The 16,613-nt window shown below is 35.1% G+C and overlaps 1 protein-coding gene across 6 annotated transcripts in view; it reads left to right on the forward strand.

Moving 5' to 3' along the window:
* Positions 1-16,613, forward strand: part of SCYL2 (SCY1 like pseudokinase 2) — a 57,876-nt gene that overhangs the window by 34,190 nt on the left and 7,073 nt on the right. For all 6 annotated transcript variants that reach the window (XM_022599880.3, XM_089921157.1, XM_022599881.2 and 3 more), the window contains 9 exons: positions 185-334; positions 1,547-1,768; positions 2,498-2,614; positions 3,565-3,690; positions 4,613-4,789; positions 6,434-6,556; positions 9,982-10,095; positions 11,349-11,481; positions 13,351-13,469. In XM_022599880.3, the coding sequence (XP_022455588.1) occupies positions 185-334; positions 1,547-1,768; positions 2,498-2,614; positions 3,565-3,690; positions 4,613-4,789; positions 6,434-6,556; positions 9,982-10,095; positions 11,349-11,481; positions 13,351-13,469 (1,281 nt within the window). The remainder of the gene's footprint in view (positions 1-184; positions 335-1,546; positions 1,769-2,497; positions 2,615-3,564; positions 3,691-4,612; positions 4,790-6,433; positions 6,557-9,981; positions 10,096-11,348; positions 11,482-13,350; positions 13,470-16,613) is intronic.

The raw sequence follows: 16,613 nt of genomic DNA on the forward strand, positions 1-16,613 counted from the left end.
TCTTGCTAATGCTTAGAATGCTCTGGCAACTGAGAATATCTACACTTTTGCATTTATGAAATTTAATTGTTACCTGGCGTGTAAAAAATTTTTATTGGGAGAAGCAGCAAATTTGATTATTATGAGATTTATTATTGTAATTGAAAGGAGTTTTATTAAAAATGTCTTTTATTTCCATTTACAGGTTTCTGAAGGATTGTCATTTTTGCATAGCAGTGTGAAAATGGTTCATGGAAATGTTACACCTGAAAATATAATTTTGAATAAAAGTGGAGCCTGGAAAATAATGGGCTTTGACTTTTGTATATCATCGACCAATCCTTCTGAACAAGAGGTAATGAAAGTTTTATTCTTCTCATTTTTTAAAGCTCTGGAAATTTGTGATTGCATCTGGAATAGATTAGAGAATTTATAAGCCTGATAAATGTGTAGAAATAGGCTATGTGGTACAATGGTATGTTTAAATGTATAGCTTTATAGAAAATTTCTAGTGTTCATTGTACCTATGAATATTTAGCTCATTAACTCCTCAGTAATGTTACTTGAGAAGAAAGTACTAGAGTTAAGCAAATTTGAGCACTATTGGGTTAAGTAGATTTTTTTCCCTCAGAGTGTCAGATACACAAACAAACATTGTGAATCTCTAGCAGTGTTTCCCGAGTTTATTGGATCACAGAATCTTCTTTAAGGAGCATGATAACAATAGCAGTGATAATGATGGGTAACATTTATTGAAGCGCTTTTCTGAACACTTTTTGTGTATTTATTTATTATCCTCACAACGACTTAGTGAGGTATGGGAATAATACAGATGAGTAAGTTAGACTCATAGAATAAAATAATTTGCCTAAGTTTAGGCAAGTGGTAAGTGGTAGAACTAGGATTTAAACCCAGTCTTTCTGGTTAAAAAGCACCTGTTACTTAGTGATTATGAAACCTGCCTATTTATACTTAGGAAAACACTGCAATATTTCAAATTTTTACAATATAGTTGTTACCTTTAACAACCATGCTTTGACCTAAAATACATTTCTAATTTAAGTAAACATTTTTAAGGGAAGCAGAAAGAATTAGTATTGGTTGAGTACATACTATGCATCAGGCACTGTGCTGGCTCTGTTTTCCATACTTTTGTTTATCTTACAACATCCCTTTGAACCTGTTAACTAAATCACATAGCTAGTTGGTGAAAGAACAAGGTTTCAAACAATAATCTATTTGAACTCATACATTTGAAGCCTGTGTATCAGAAAACATAAGCCAGACCTTTCCATATTCATAATGCATTGTATAGTGTAGTGATAATTTGTCTTCTGGGAGAGAGCGCCAATAATCTCAAAGTTATAAGAGTTCTTATTCTTATCTCTTAACTTGTTTCATGCACTTTCTAGTTTTGGGATTTGGGGAAATTTAGAATTGAAAGTGATGGTGACATTTTTACTTGCATGACTGAGTATGAATTTACAACTAAATTGTTACTACTTGACAGTGGTTTGCTTTAATTTAACTATTTAATCTATGTAATCCCTTTTCTGTCTTTTTATAGCCTAAGTTTCCATGTAAAGAATGGGACCCAAATTTACCATCATTGTGTCTTCCAAATCCTGAATATTTGGCTCCTGAATACATACTTTCTGTGAGCTGTGAAACAGCCAGTGATATGTACTCTTTAGGAACTGTCATGTATGCTGTATTTAATAAAGGGAAAGCTATATTTGAAGTTAACAAGCAAGATATTTACAAGAGTTTCAGTAGACAGTTGGATCAGGTATTTGCCTTTAAACATTTTCTTGCATTAAAATGTATTAAATGTTTGGTTTTTTCCAAATTATGTTCAGAAAGTTCTCTAAACTGAGATGAGTGTCTCATATTTTAAGTTTTCATAAAGTCAACTTAACAAAAGTAATTCTTAGGATTAATATTTGTTACTACAACTTTAATCATGGCATTTATTTACTAGAGTGAAAATTGAAATATGGTCTAAAATACTGGGTGTTTTGTTTTAGGAATAGAGACAATTTCAGGTATTAAAGATGTGTTTTAATTATCTTGCAACAGTAGAATTAGCCATTTGTTCAATCTAAAAATATATTTTTTAGTAAATTTCAAAAAGTTTTCTTTTTTTTTTTTAAAATTTATTTGTTATTTATTTTTGGTTGCATTGGGTCTTTCGTTGCTGTGCGTGGGTTTTCTCTAGTTGCGGTGAGCGGGGGCTACTCTTTGTTGCGGTATGCGGGCTTCTCTTTGTGGTGGCTTCTCTTGTTGCAGAGCCCGGGCTCTAGGCGCACGGGCTTCAGTAGTTGTGGCACTCGGGCTCAGTAGTTATGGCTCGTGGGCTCTAGAGTGCAGGCTCAGTAGTTGTGGTGCATGGGCTTAGTGATTTCTGAAGGTTATTAAAAAGTCCCTTAAAAAGTTTTCTTAAATGGACTATTGACAGTATAAATGTGTATCTTTTGAATATTTTATATTCATATTTAACATTATTACTCTTTTGAAGTTGAGTCGTTTAGGATCTAGTTCACTTACAAATATACCTGAGGAAGTCCGTGAGCATGTAAAACTACTGTTAAACGTAACTCCAACTGTAAGACCAGATGCAGATCAAATGACAAAGGTGAGTGCATATGAATTCCTGCCTTAGATGGAGGGACAAAAAATGAGTTAAAGTTGATTAAATGCATCTGAAGATTTAATCAGATATAGTCCCCAGATAACATCTGTATTCTTGAATGTCTATTCTTGATTGTCTATTCTTGAATGTCTATTCTTGAATTTATTAAATATTCATCTTCTTTTAATCTTAAAGAGTTAAACAATTTATGCAGGTAAGTGCTCTGATATAAAGTTTAAGATTTCAAATAAAGAGACCTAATAGTTAGGCATGCAGAAGTTCTAGACACCCTAAGAATTCATAGCCCTCAAATTCACTCATATAACCAATGGATTTTTTTTTTAATGTTTGTTTGTTTGTTTGTTTGTTTATTTATGGCTGTGTTGGGTCTTCATTTCTGTGCGTGGGCTTTCTCTAGCTGTGGCAAGCGGGGGCCACTCTTCATCGCAGTGCGCAGGCCTCTCACTATCGCGGCCTCTGTTGTTGCGGAGCACAGGCTCCAGGCGCGCAGGCTCAGTAATTGTGGCTCACGGGCCCAGTCGCTCCGCGGCATGTGGGATCTTCCCAGACCAGGGCTCGAACCCATGTCCCCTGCATTGGCAGGCGGACTGTCAACCACTGCACCACCAGGAAAGCCCCTAACCAATGGATTTTAATGAATGGTACTATTTATGCCCTCAAGATATTTTACTTAATCTTTTAATATTTTACTAGTTATGTAAAGAAAATGTTACTGTGCAGCTAACTCACAGGTACTGTTTCTGAAAAACTGACCTTGAAAAGAAAAATAATTTATTACTTTCTTATTCTGATTTTTATAATTAGAATTTTTATTAAGTGGTCTTTAGCATTTCGCTAAATGTTTCTGAATATTTTTTCACCATAATGTGTCAGTTTCAGATATGAGAAGTACTTTAATACTTATCAGAATAATTCTGTTTCTCTGTTTTTAGATTCCCTTCTTTGATGATGTTGGTGCAGTAACACTGCAGTATTTTGATACCTTATTCCAAAGAGATAACCTTCAGAAATCACAGTTTTTCAAAGGACTGCCAAAGGTTCTGCCAAAACTGCCCAAGGTTTGTTGTTGATCAGTTTGTTATTATATAGTCAGGAGTATAGAATTTAAAATTTACTTTGACTTACTATAATAACCCTTCCAAAAAAAAAAAATGTAACCTTTGCCAGGGGTACATAAATGACTATAAAAGGCTACAGACTGAAGTCACAAAAGTTTAGTGGACCTTTTTTGTGTGGTCCAAAAATTATTAATTGGGTAAAAAATTGGAAGGATAACACCTATGCAAAGGCAGCACTTGGACATTAAACATCAGAAGAGAAGTCTGTAAACTGTCATTGTGGAAATCACTGCCTCACTAGCAGTTATACTGCTGTATTGATACTAGTCTCTCCAATTCCTTTACTCTCCCTTTCTCGCTTATTAAATTGTGAGGATAATATGGTCTAAAAATATTAGTGATTGCTAAAGAAGCCACTGGCTGGAAAACTAGTAATTCCTTTGCAGAAATATCTCCAGTGTTTAGTCTATCAGATATTCATTGGTTATGCACTGTTTGTCTAGCCCTTTACTTAGATGCTGTGGAGAATAAATGGGAAACAAAATATTGTCCTTGCTTTCAAGGGCTTTACAGTAAGTGTAGATAGGGTTAACGTGCATGAAACAACAATGTGTGGTATGAATCATAAGTAATGAAGAAATTAAGAGAGAACTGTATTAGTGAAGACTAATTGGGGAAGATTTCCTAAAGGAAGGGTAATCGTATGTCCCCCTTTATCTGTGATGTTCCCAAGTTATGTCTTTTGTCCTGGCGTAATTAGCAATAGCACCCTATTTTACTCTCAAAAGTGTCCCAGTTTCAACTATAAATTATATAGTCACCTTACCCAAAGGGATTGAAGATTTTAGACTCTTAACTTCAGTGTTAATACTAAAGACCTGATATAAAGATGAGTTTTATGAAAACATTTTTTGCCTTTCAGCGTGTCATTGTGCAGAGAATTTTGCCATGTTTGACTTCAGAATTTGTAAACCCTGACATGGTACCTTTTGTTTTGCCCAATGTTCTACTCATTGCTGAAGAATGTACCAAAGAAGAATATGTCAAGTTAATTCTACCTGAACTTGGCCCTGTCTTTAAACAGCAGGAGCCAATCCAGGTATGTAGATATTTTTTTCCTGTTTATTCAATGGTCTTAGTCAATGATAACTATCATTGAAAAGAAAAGGAAAGGATATTTGACTTTTTAAAAATTGAGGTAAGTATGAGAGACTTTCTTTTCCATTAGTTAGAAGCTATTTTGCATATGTTTGAAGTGAACCATTCCTAAAATTATAATTGAACTTTGCAAGTAAATGTCTGTAGCTCTCCACAAGTTACTGTCTCAGAAAACAAATTGTAATGAGATTTTGCATGTGTTATATTGTTCCCATTGCCTTATTGAAAGTTACAGGTTTAGGAAAATAAGTATTTATTTTTCTCCTGCACTTTTAAGTATTTCTGTTTTTTTGTTTTGTTATTAAGAGTCTTTAATTTGTAGATGGTTTATGCCAGTTGTTTCTCTTTATTTTATTGCTAATAAATAGTTTCACCAGAAGAGGAGAAATGCTTCCAGTACCATGGAAGTAATATGAGTGTGTATGTATTGTTAAGGGAAAATTTAATTAGTCTCTGATTTAGACGCTATTAAAATATTTATTTGCTAGATTCAAGGTAGACTTAGATTTAAGAGAGCAGTAGGGTCGCATACATGGGTTAGAATCTCGCCTTCTTCATCTCCTTGGACAAGTCATTACTCTCTTAAAGTTTCTATTTTGCTGATTTCTGAAATGTGAAAAGGGTTGTTGAAATTAAATGAAATTTTCTGGCACATGGTAAATATTATTAAGTTTCTGCTACTACATGGCAAGAGCTTATTGGTAAACCATTGATTACCTGATTTAATGGTTTTATGACAGACTGTTTGTGGTCCTTCCATTGAAAGGAGGGGAACAGAAGGAAGTCTGTGGTAGTAAGACAGGAGTTCCCCTGCTTAAGGAAAGGGCAGGTGAGAGAACTGTAGGCTTCGAAGCAGAGTTCTCCAAACATGGTCAAGGTGTCAGGAGGGAAAGGAGTGGAGTCCCATGGTCACTAAGCTATGCATCAGATAGGATCCTAAGGAACCTATCATCTGAGCTCTTATTTGTCTTCATTCTTTGTATTTTTTTTCCCTTAGTAGTAGTAGTAGTAGTAGTAGTCTAGCTAAAAATCCCTTCTGAAAAATTTGAACTGAGCCTTGACAAAACTAAGTATTCTGCATGGATAGAAGGGATAGTTTCCTCCTTATTACTTACGTATGTGGTGGCAAACAAATGATCAGGGACAATTGAAAATGTTTCTAGAATTTTTCCTGACAGTCCTTTTCATTTCTGTACCTTTTCTTCTCTTGAACTTTATGGAAGCCCAGTGATGGAATTTACTTCTTTGGGACATCTGACTTTGCTGCCCTCAGGCTTTTATTTTTTTACTCGGTAGCTTTGCAGGTAGTTGGTACTTGTGGGTGAGTGATGTATTACTGAAGATATGTGAGAGTTAGGAAATTAGTCTTTATTTAAATGTTTAAACTGAGAGCAGATGTTAAATATAGTGCTTCTAGAAACATAAGAGACTTGATTTATGTTTTTGTCTTCCATGCCTTCAGGCTAGCAACATGGTGAGTGTCAAAATACATAACTTATTCTTTTGAAGCTACTTTAAATTTTGACATGTATAAAGTGTCATAAAGATTCTAGACTTTAATACATTGTTTGCCTTTTCTACACAGATTTTGTTAATTTTCCTCCAAAAAATGGATTTGCTACTAACCAAAACTCCTCCTGATGAGATAAAGAACAGTGTCCTGCCAATGGTTTACAGAGCCCTAGAGGCTCCTTCCATTCAGATCCAGGTATAATATTCAATTTTTTTCCTTTAATGATGATTTTGATTCTTAAAGCAAAGAAAGAAGTAAAGTACCTTTTAAGTTTGTCATAATTTTTTTAATATAAAGCTCAATAGTATATATTAATCCATTGAATTGCATGATGTATACTACTACTAGTGTGTTCACTCCTAACTAATTTGAAGAATCAATTGATGAACACCTGTATTAATAAAGTAGAATGATTTGTTGCTTTTACTTATCAGTAATGTACTATTATAGAAGGTTTGATTTGTTGTAGTTTGGATTGCTGTATACCTTCTTCCTAAATGAGTAATTAATATATGAACGAAAACGACAAAGATATATGTGCCTTTTTCTTATGAAAGCGTTAAGTAGGTACTTCTCATACTCATAATTTTCTTTCATGTTTGGTAACTCAGTCTTCTATTCAGAAATGTTCCTTTTGCATTGAAGTTAATTTGTAGAGGAGGTAGGTAGAAAAGCAGATAGTAATTTAGTGTGACCATCCCTAATGCATTTATAGTCATGCTTTTGTGTTACAAAAGTGCTGTTAAAACATCGCACACTTTGCCAAACTTTTAGTTCTGTAATTTTGCTACTAAAATTTTGGTTCTATGGGTTATCTGGAAAAAAATTTTGGATTGCTATTAAAAGTATAATTTAGTTTGCGCTTTTTTTTCTCACTTTGGAAAATAAATACTTATGTTAAGAACATCTCACTGCATAAAAGGTGTCGTATTTAAAAGTTTATGGTCTCTTCACCAGTGCAAAGATTCTAGTAAAGAAAAACAAAGAATTTTACTTTTTTTTTTTTTTTTTTTGTGGTACGCGGGCCTCACTGTTGTGGCCTCTCCCGTTGCGGAGCACAGGCTCCGGACGTGCAGGCCCAGCGGCCATGGCTCATGGGCCCAGCCGCTCCGCGGCATGTGGGATCTTCCCGGACCGGGGCACGAACCCGTGTCCCCTGCATCGGCAGGCGGACTCTCAACCACTGCGCCACCAGGGAAGCCCAGAATTTTACTTTTTATAAGTTATTGACCAAAGCTTTTTTTTTTTTAAATGTGAACCTAATACCACACATATAAGGTCACTTGTTTGACTCATTTCAGTCCTTATCTAAGTTTTCTTTTATTCCAAGTTGTGAAGTTGATGTTAAAAATTTTCCTTATAGCGTCATCTCTTGCTGCCTTTGTCCAAATGACGTGGAATGATTGGGGAAGGTACTTACTATTACTTTTAAGTGCTTTCCAAAGGAATTGTGAATTACAGCTTCTTGAAACGTTCCCACAGGCCCTGTGTAGTCTGCCTGGTTTTATATTCAGTGAAATTAGGGAGGAGAGGGAGGATCGAGTGATGTGAAAGGTCATTTTTCTTCCTAAGAGGGTTATTTTGGCCAATAAGTTACCAGCAAGTATTTTATTAAAATAGTTAATACATAATTCAAATTGAGTTGTGCACTTTGCCAAGTTTTAGAAACTAGCTTTTCTGATATCATTCAATATAAGTGTTTAGTCACCAGTCCAATTAACTAGTATCAACATTGCTTGGTACGGGTCTGATAAAGTTAAAGCCTATCCAAGCTTTGGGAGAGAGAGCAAGAGCAAGAAACAAAAATCTTTTCCTCAAGCTTCATGCAAGTTAGAAGGCTAGGAGGTAACTTCTGAGATTCATTTTTGGAATGGTATTTTTAACTTGAAGTTTGATTAGAACTATTTAAGAGGCTAGAGAGAGTTTAGAAAAGCATTTGGAAAAGTAAAAGATGGTTTACAAAAGTTAGGGTCATTAGAGGCATTAATAGAAATGTATATGAGAACCAGTTTTTAAAATTATTTACCTTTAAATAAACGTAGAATATGTTTTCATTCTCCCCTCCCCACCACCAGTTACAGAGAAAGTAGAAAATAATAGGCAGAAGTTCCTGAGAATATGCTAATTGGACTTCCTTTTGTTTGTTTCGTTTTTTTCAGTCTCCTGTTCTTAGGTTCTTTACTCTGTCTCCTCCTATGGTTCTCCCCTCCTCTAGCTAAGTGATTTAGACATAATTTAAGATTTCCCTCTTTGTAACCTACTGCTGGATTATATGGCATAGTGCATGTGTGCAGTCAGTCTCTGTCTCTCTTTCACTCTGATATCAATTAAGGGCTGAACTTCCTTGTTCCCCTCTGGTAACAGGAACACAGTATCTCTCTGACTGCTCATCCTTGCTCATCCTCTACCATCTGTGGAAAATCGTCCCTTAAATATAGTTTGTATTTATTATCCTCAAGTTATATCACCTACATAATTATTATACTTCTGAATAGATATTAATATTAACTCTTTTCTTTCTGTCTGCCTTTTGGAAGTCTGGGGATAAGTTAAAGCAAATAAAATACTTGCCAGTATACTGATAACGGATTTTTAGTGGTTGATTCATTTCTATCTGCTAACCATAAATGAATGTCTTTAAGTTTACCAAATATCGTCAATAACTCCTTCCCTGATATACATTTATACCCCCATTTTCTTCAGTAATCTCTTTTTTGCTTTCCTACAAGGATCATTCTGCCTTATAAGGTATCTGAGATTAGGTTCTTCAGCCAGTTAGTTCTCAAGCCATTTCCTGTTCTTTTTTTATCTCATTTAATCCTCCATCATCCCCCCTTTCTTCTGTTATCCTTGAAGTTCCCAGTTCCAGTCATTTACACTATGGCATGGCATTAAGTTAACAAGAACGTTTTAAATAACTTTTCCTGTTTCTGTCATTTATATTGGCTTTAGTTTCAGAATTTAGAAATAGTTAAAAATATAAAGGAAATTAAAATCCTCTGTTAGAGATGCCCACAGTTAACATTCCCAGATATATCCTTCCAGTTTTTTTCCCTAAGCCTGTAGACAGATTTTAAAAATGGGATTATATAATAGTATCTTATTGCATTTTATCCTTGATATTGTTAAACAGTCTTGAAAATATATTTTAAAATGTTTGTCTTATATCCATCATATGGATATATGTAACAGCTAAGAAATTCCTTATTTAAAGAGGAATAGTTTTACGTGACTTTATACTTGATTTTCCCTTGTTGTGAAAGATAGCAAAACTTAGATGTTACTTTTTTTTTAGATGTTCCTATTTCTAAAAATAAATGAAGAATTAATTGTGTTATCAGGGAAAGAAACTAGGAATGCGATCAGGGAATTTGGGTATATATGCTAGTTGTATGACCTAGCGTGAATTTGAGCAAGGTCTTCTGAGCCTGTTTCCTCATCTGTAAGATTCAAAATTGATAATAAATATTTTTCTTTCAAACAGTTGTTGAAAAGGTCAAATGATATACCGTACATAAAAGTTTATTTCAAGCTATGTGACAAATTAGCCATGCAAATGCAAAATATTTTTTAGTATGTGAGAGAGTCTCTAAGATTGATCCAATTTATTTTCTTAATAGGAACTCTGTCTAAACATCATTCCAACCTTTGCAAATCTTATAGACTACCCATCCATGAAAAATGCCTTGATACCAAGAATTAAAAATGCATGTCTACAAACGGCTTCCCTTGCTGTAAGTAATCGCATATTAATTTTTGTTTTTCTTTCACGCCTCATTGGCTTAAATAATTTTCTTATTGTTTAATAACCCTTTTATAGTTTGTTCATATATTTTGTCATGGCTATAAGTAGACTATATATAGTACTATGAAAGTGAGCAATAGCTGTAGTTTTCCCTGATATATAATTTTACAGTATTCCATCCCTGACATTACTCCCTGTCCCCTAACTTTGAGTGCTTCAGTAGAAAATTTGAGTAATTTTTTTTCTTAACCCTTTTCTGCTTTAAGCCAGTTTATTTTTTTTCATCGTTCTTGCAGAAATGTGATGCTTTTTGTTTTTTTACCAACTAATTGTTTTCTGCTTTTCTTAATTTACTTTAAAAAAAATAGTTTTATTGATATTATGATCCTGACTAAAAGTATTCTATCTTAACAAATTCTAGCTAAAAAAGTAGGGTGTGAAATATTTATCAAAATAGTCAAGAGAATATAGATATCACAATTGATAGAATTGTGATAAAAGAGCTCCTAAATATCAAGTTTTAGTAACTGTATTAAAGATATATTTAGAAATACAAAACTTTATGTAGGACAAATATACTTTTCACATGTTGTTAAAATATTTAGTTTAAGAATGACTTGAACCTGAATTAGAGAAAAATACTGGAAGCCCAGTAAAATTAATCACTTGGTGGGAAAATTTAGTCCTTTTTTTTTTTTGTGGTACGCGGGCCTCTCACAGTTGTGGCCTCTCCCACTGCGGAGTAGAGGCTCCGGACACGCAGGCTCAGAGGCCATGGCTCTCGGGCCCAGCCGCTCTGCAGCATGCGGGATCCTCCCGGACCGGGGCACAAACCCGTGTCCCCTGCATCGGCAGGCGGACTCTCAGCCACTGCGCCCAGGGAAGCCCAAGTCCTTTTTTATAATTCAAATGACTCCAAGGAAATATTCTTAGCAAACAAATGTGTAATAAAGCTTTTCAAATCCTAATTACTTTATTTAAAAAGATATAAAATTAAAATCATTCCTTACCTTTAACTACCTAGTATCCTGGCAAAGCAATCAAAGATTCTTTCTGAAACAAGTCAGGGGAATTTATAAATATGTGAATTTTCTATATTAATAAAGGACGAGAGCTTTTAAACCTACTTTTATTCTTGAGGTTTTAACATATACCTATATGAAGATTATACTCATACTTAAAATATTTTGGTCTAGATTGCAAAGACTTTAAATGACTAATTCAGTTTACCTCTTTTAATAGGTACGTGTAAATTCATTAGTGTGCTTAGGAAAGATTTTGGAATACTTGGATAAGTGGTTTGTACTTGATGATATTCTGCCGTTCTTACAACAGATTCCATCCAAGGAACCTGCGGTCCTCATGGGAATTTTAGGTAGCTGAAAACTTAATGTCATTTGATGCTACTTTGTTTTACAGTTATGCAAGTAAACTTTTCAATCTATAAAACCATTTTGTACTCTTTTCATTTATATAGCATTCAGTAACTGAAGAATGATGGGGTAAATGCCATGATATAACTTTTTCTTTGTGTTAATTTTAGCAAAAGTGGTAGTACTTGACATTTATAAAGGAATAAGATATTTGGGAATCCTGGCTTCACAGGTATCATGATAGCATGTAGTTTTCTCTATAAAATGGTACTAAATAAGAGAGGCAAACAAAACTACTTGAAATGCTGATACCAGTCTTAATAGTAATACCTGATGTTTATTTGGTACCTGATTTGTAAGAGGCACTGTGCTGAGTCTTTTCTCTGCGTTACCTTATTTTGTCCTCTTCAAAATCCAATGAGATAGGTACTGTTATTTCTGTTTTACAGTAAGGAAACTGAGGCTCAGAGGGGTGAAGTAAGTTATTCAAGGTTATACAGCTGATAGCTGGTAGAGCTGGTTTTTAATTTAGATATGTTTAAGTCTGAACAAATATTTTTCACTGCTAAGTGATGTGCCGATGAAGCATTATTGGCCTTACAGCACATTCTATTCTATCAGCATAATTATAAATCACTCTGTAAAAAAAACTCTGAAATTGCCTATAAATAGTTAAAGCCCAATCTGAAACTGTTCAGGGTCTGCTGTACTCATAGAGATAGACCTAGCTGTGGAATCCCAGAAACATTAACAAGTTACTGAACTTGAAGTTCTTTGTTAGTTTTGAAGAAAAACTATGTTATTCAGCCATGTATCTTTAATACTTACTGTAGTGCCTGATTTATAGAAAGCCCTCAGTAAATATTTGTAGAAATGGTCAGTAAGTAATCTGTTGTGGACCTCTGTAGACATAGAACTTTTGTGATATGGTATGAAACTTTTGAGCTCAAAGAAATTAGTCTTCTTGAGAAGAAGTTTGACAGAGTGGAAAGAGCCCTAACCCCAGTCCTGGCTATGACACTTCCTGGAGTGACTTTGAAAAGTTTCTTCATCTATCAAATGAGGATAAAAATAATATCATTATAGGAGTTTTGTGAGAATCAGTGAGACCAACTGAAGGGAAAGTAATGAGCATAGTGCCCTGCAAATAAGCATTTAATGGGCACTCAAAGTTATTCTTTGAGTATGTAAGTAAAGTGTGCATTAACAGCAGAATAACAGGAGATGGTGTGTTCTAAAGCTTTGGATTCTATACAAAACACTTATAACACAAAAGCATTCAGAGAATGAGGAGCAAACGTGCTCAGTTTACCAAATGAAGGCTTTGTGCAATAGGTGTATCAAGCAGGGTCCTGAAAGTTGAGTAAATAGGTAAGACAAGAGGGAAGGACTTGTGTGGAGTTGACTTAAATTATTAAAGTTCAGAGATGTTGAGTCTGATTGGTTAAAGAAGTGAATAAAGGTATAGGGCCTATACTTAGACACTTTAAATAGATGTCTCAAGTTTGAATGAGATGTCTGAAATATATATTTAGATTTGTTCAGAATAGAGAGACATTCTGTAGCCTTACTGCTGCACTGTAAGAACTGTATCTAGTTCTGATAGACTTTTAATTTTATACTATCATTAAATGTGTTCTTAAAACCAAAAGAATACAGGATAAATGTGTCATGGTATGTTAAATCTAAACTGACAGTAAAGCTGAAACCACCCTGATCCATATATAAGAGCATCCTTCTTCTAAGCATTGATAAGGAAAAATTTGTAACTATACTGATTATCAAGAGATTTCATATAGATACACTGTTTTTCTGATTTCTATTGATTTGTGGTACTGAATTATAACATTTGTCTTACTCTTTTCTGTCAGGTATTTACAAATGTACTTTTACTCATAAGAAGTTGGGAATCACCAAAGAGCAGTTGGCTGCAAAAGTATTGCCTCATCTGATTCCCCTGAGTATTGAAAACAATCTTAATCTCAATCAGGTAGGAGTAGTTTTGTGCTTTATTCAATTTATTCAGCTTACTGTTTTCTTGGCATTGAATGTATAAATATATTACATATAAATTGGTAAAACAAGGAAAAAATGTGCCAAAGAGATGAATGAAGAAAGTTTGTGGGTTCAAAGTAAGGAGTATGTGAGTTGGAAGGATGGATTATTGATTGGAGGCCTAATTGGGAGATAGTAAATGAGCAGAATTTTGAAAGATGTGTAGGATTGGGGACTACTTCAAATTTGGGACTGTGAAATTGACATGAACAAAGGGAAACAAAAATATGTCTGGGCTGTGTATTCATTATTTATTGCTACCTCACAAATCACCACAACTTGCAGGTTTAAAACAACATAGATTTATTATCTCACAGTTTCTGTGGGTCAGCCAAGCCAGGGCATGTATGCTCTGCTCAGTTTCTCACAATGCTGCAGTCAAAGACTGAGGTCTCATCTGAATGCTCAGCTGGGGGAGGATCTGTTTCTAAGCTCACTCAATGGTCGTTGGCAGGATTAAATTCCTTTCAGACTCTTGAACCGAAGGCCTCACTTTGTTGCTTTCTGTTGGCTGGTTGCCACTGTGAATTCCTTGTTTCATGGGCCTCCAACACGGCATCATCTGGTTTCATCAAAGCCAGAAAGAGTCTGCTAGAAAGTTGGAAGTTATAGTCTCTTATAATGTAATCAAGGAAATGCCATCCCATTACCTTTGCCATATTCTGTTGGTTACATGCAAGTCACAGGTCCTGCCCATGTTTGAAGGTAAGGGATTACAGAAAGAGTAGCAGAATGAGGAGATAATTGGGACCATTTTAGAGTCTATCTGCCACAGGGAATGAATAATACAGTTTGAGAGATACTTATAATATAATCAGGGAGTGATGATATTAAGATAAATTGAGACTAGAATAGGTAGACTTTCATTTTATTTTATTTTATTTTATTTTATTTTATTTTGGCCATGCCGTGCAGCTTGCAGGATCTCAGTTCCCCCACCAGGGATTGAACCTGGGCCACGATAGTGAAAGCCCTAGAATAGGCAGACTTTAAATGCTCATCTCGTTTAGGTATTTGAACTTTCAAGATGTGGTAAATGTTTGAGCAAAGGGACTATGTACTCAAAGGTTATTATAGAATTACCTCTGCATACTTCTATCACTGTAGTTGTCACAGCTATATACTTGTGTGTCTGACTTGCCCAGAAGGCTGGTTGTTATAGCTTATTCTTCATTACATCCCCAGTACTTAGTACAGTGCCAGAAACAAAAATTTTTATTGAATTGAGAGAAAATTTGAGGTATAGAGTAATGACAAGGCATTTTGTTCACCATAAAACTAATGTTTATTGATGTATAATGGAAAAGATGGGGAAGGGTTACTGTTTAACTGAGAGTGTCAGAAATGGATAGGCTGGCAAGGTTTGGAATTAAGGACTAAAAGTGAATTAGAGCAATGAAGGAAGCAGAAAGCTGAGAGTTAAGCAAGAGAGCTTTTGGCATAGGGGAGAGTGCTGAGTGAATGGAGTTTTCAAAATAGAGAAATTTGTAAAATTAATCAGGTCCAAAATTTCATTTGAAGTGGTAGGGTAAGCCCCTGAAGGTTTGTGTCCTTAGATTTCAGTTTCTGTCTTGATAATTTCTTCATATCTTGGATGGCAGGGTTGAAATTAGGATTGGCAAAAAGGGAGGATGAATATGGCATGAAAGGCATGAAGACTATCATGCCTAAGATAGTCTTCAACTTTTGGTCATTTCTGTTCTTAGTTCTCATATTTATGATTTAGGGTGTTTTAAAATATTCTCAAATGCTTATTTTAGAATATATGATTACATTTGAAGTGTGTTAGTTTTCTTCAGCTTTATGGTTGATTTTTTGGGGGGGCCTATTTTCATCAGCAGAAATATTTAGATTCATATCATCTTGTATTTTACAATAGTTAGCATGGATGTGGTCTGCATTTCATAGACAGGGTTCCTAATTCAAGACTGCCCTCTTCTGTCAGTTCTGATTTAAAATAATCTAAGTATATTATACATTATGTGAAAAAGATAAAGTAACTTAGGAAAATACATTTTTAACATTTGATTAAAAAAGAGAAAATACCATGCAGCAATCCAAACACAATCACAACTTGTGTTGGGGGACGGTTCCTATGACCACCCCCAGATTCAGTGATTCACCAGCAGGACTCAGGCCTCAGCCAATGGTTGTGTTCACAGCTATGATTTATTATGGTGAAAGAATATAAAGCAAAATCAGTGAAGGGAGAAGGTTCATGGGGCAAAGTCTGGGGGAAACCAGGCTCAAGCTTCCAGAGTCATCTTTTGGTGGAGTCACACAGAATGTGCTTAATTTCCTGGGTAATGACTTGTGACAGTGTGTCTGAAATATTGCGAGCCAGAGAAGCTCATTGGAGACTCGGTGCCTGGAATTTTTATTGGGGGCTGATCAAGTGGCACCCCCTGCCTGCTACTCAAATTCCAGTTAGGCACAGTGAGCCACTATTATCAGTTAATGGTGGGAACCTCCCAAAATCTGAGTTCCTGGACACCAGCCAAGGGCCAACCTTGCAAGCAGGCTTTTCCGAGGATAGCCGTGCAGGCCTACTATGTTAATGCTGCAACAATATAGATGAATCTCACAAACATTATGTTGAGCAAATGAAGCCAGACACAGAAGAGGATCTACTGAATGATTCCATTTGTATGAAACGCAAAGACGGTTAAAACTACACTGCTAGAAGTCAGAATAGTGTTTTGTCATATGGTGAGGGAGGGTAGGAAATGACTAGAAGGGGGCACGGGGAAGCTTATGGCGTGCTGCCAATGTTCTGTTCTTTTTCTGGCTACTGGTTAAATTCAGTTTGTGAATTTTTTGAGATGTGCCTTTATATGTGTACTTTTCTGTGTATGTTATATTTTGTTAAAAAGTTAAAAAATCTAATCAGCAAAGAGTCAGTCATGGTAAACAGCTAAGGAAACATGCCTTTTGTTACTCTTATGGTCAGACAGAGGATAAATGGATGATAGAGCATGGTTGAGAGGCAGCATAACGTAGTAGAAAAGAGTACAAGCTTTGGAGACAGACTTAGTATGAATTCTGATTCTGCCATATAAGTTATTTAGTATTTCTGAGT

The sequence above is a fragment of the Delphinapterus leucas genome, chromosome 11, assembly GCF_059928025.1.
Source record: "Delphinapterus leucas isolate spDelLeu-1000000601 "Yukka" chromosome 11, BTC_Dleu_Yukka2, whole genome shotgun sequence".
In the NCBI taxonomy this organism is placed as follows: domain Eukaryota; kingdom Metazoa; phylum Chordata; class Mammalia; order Artiodactyla; family Monodontidae; genus Delphinapterus; species Delphinapterus leucas.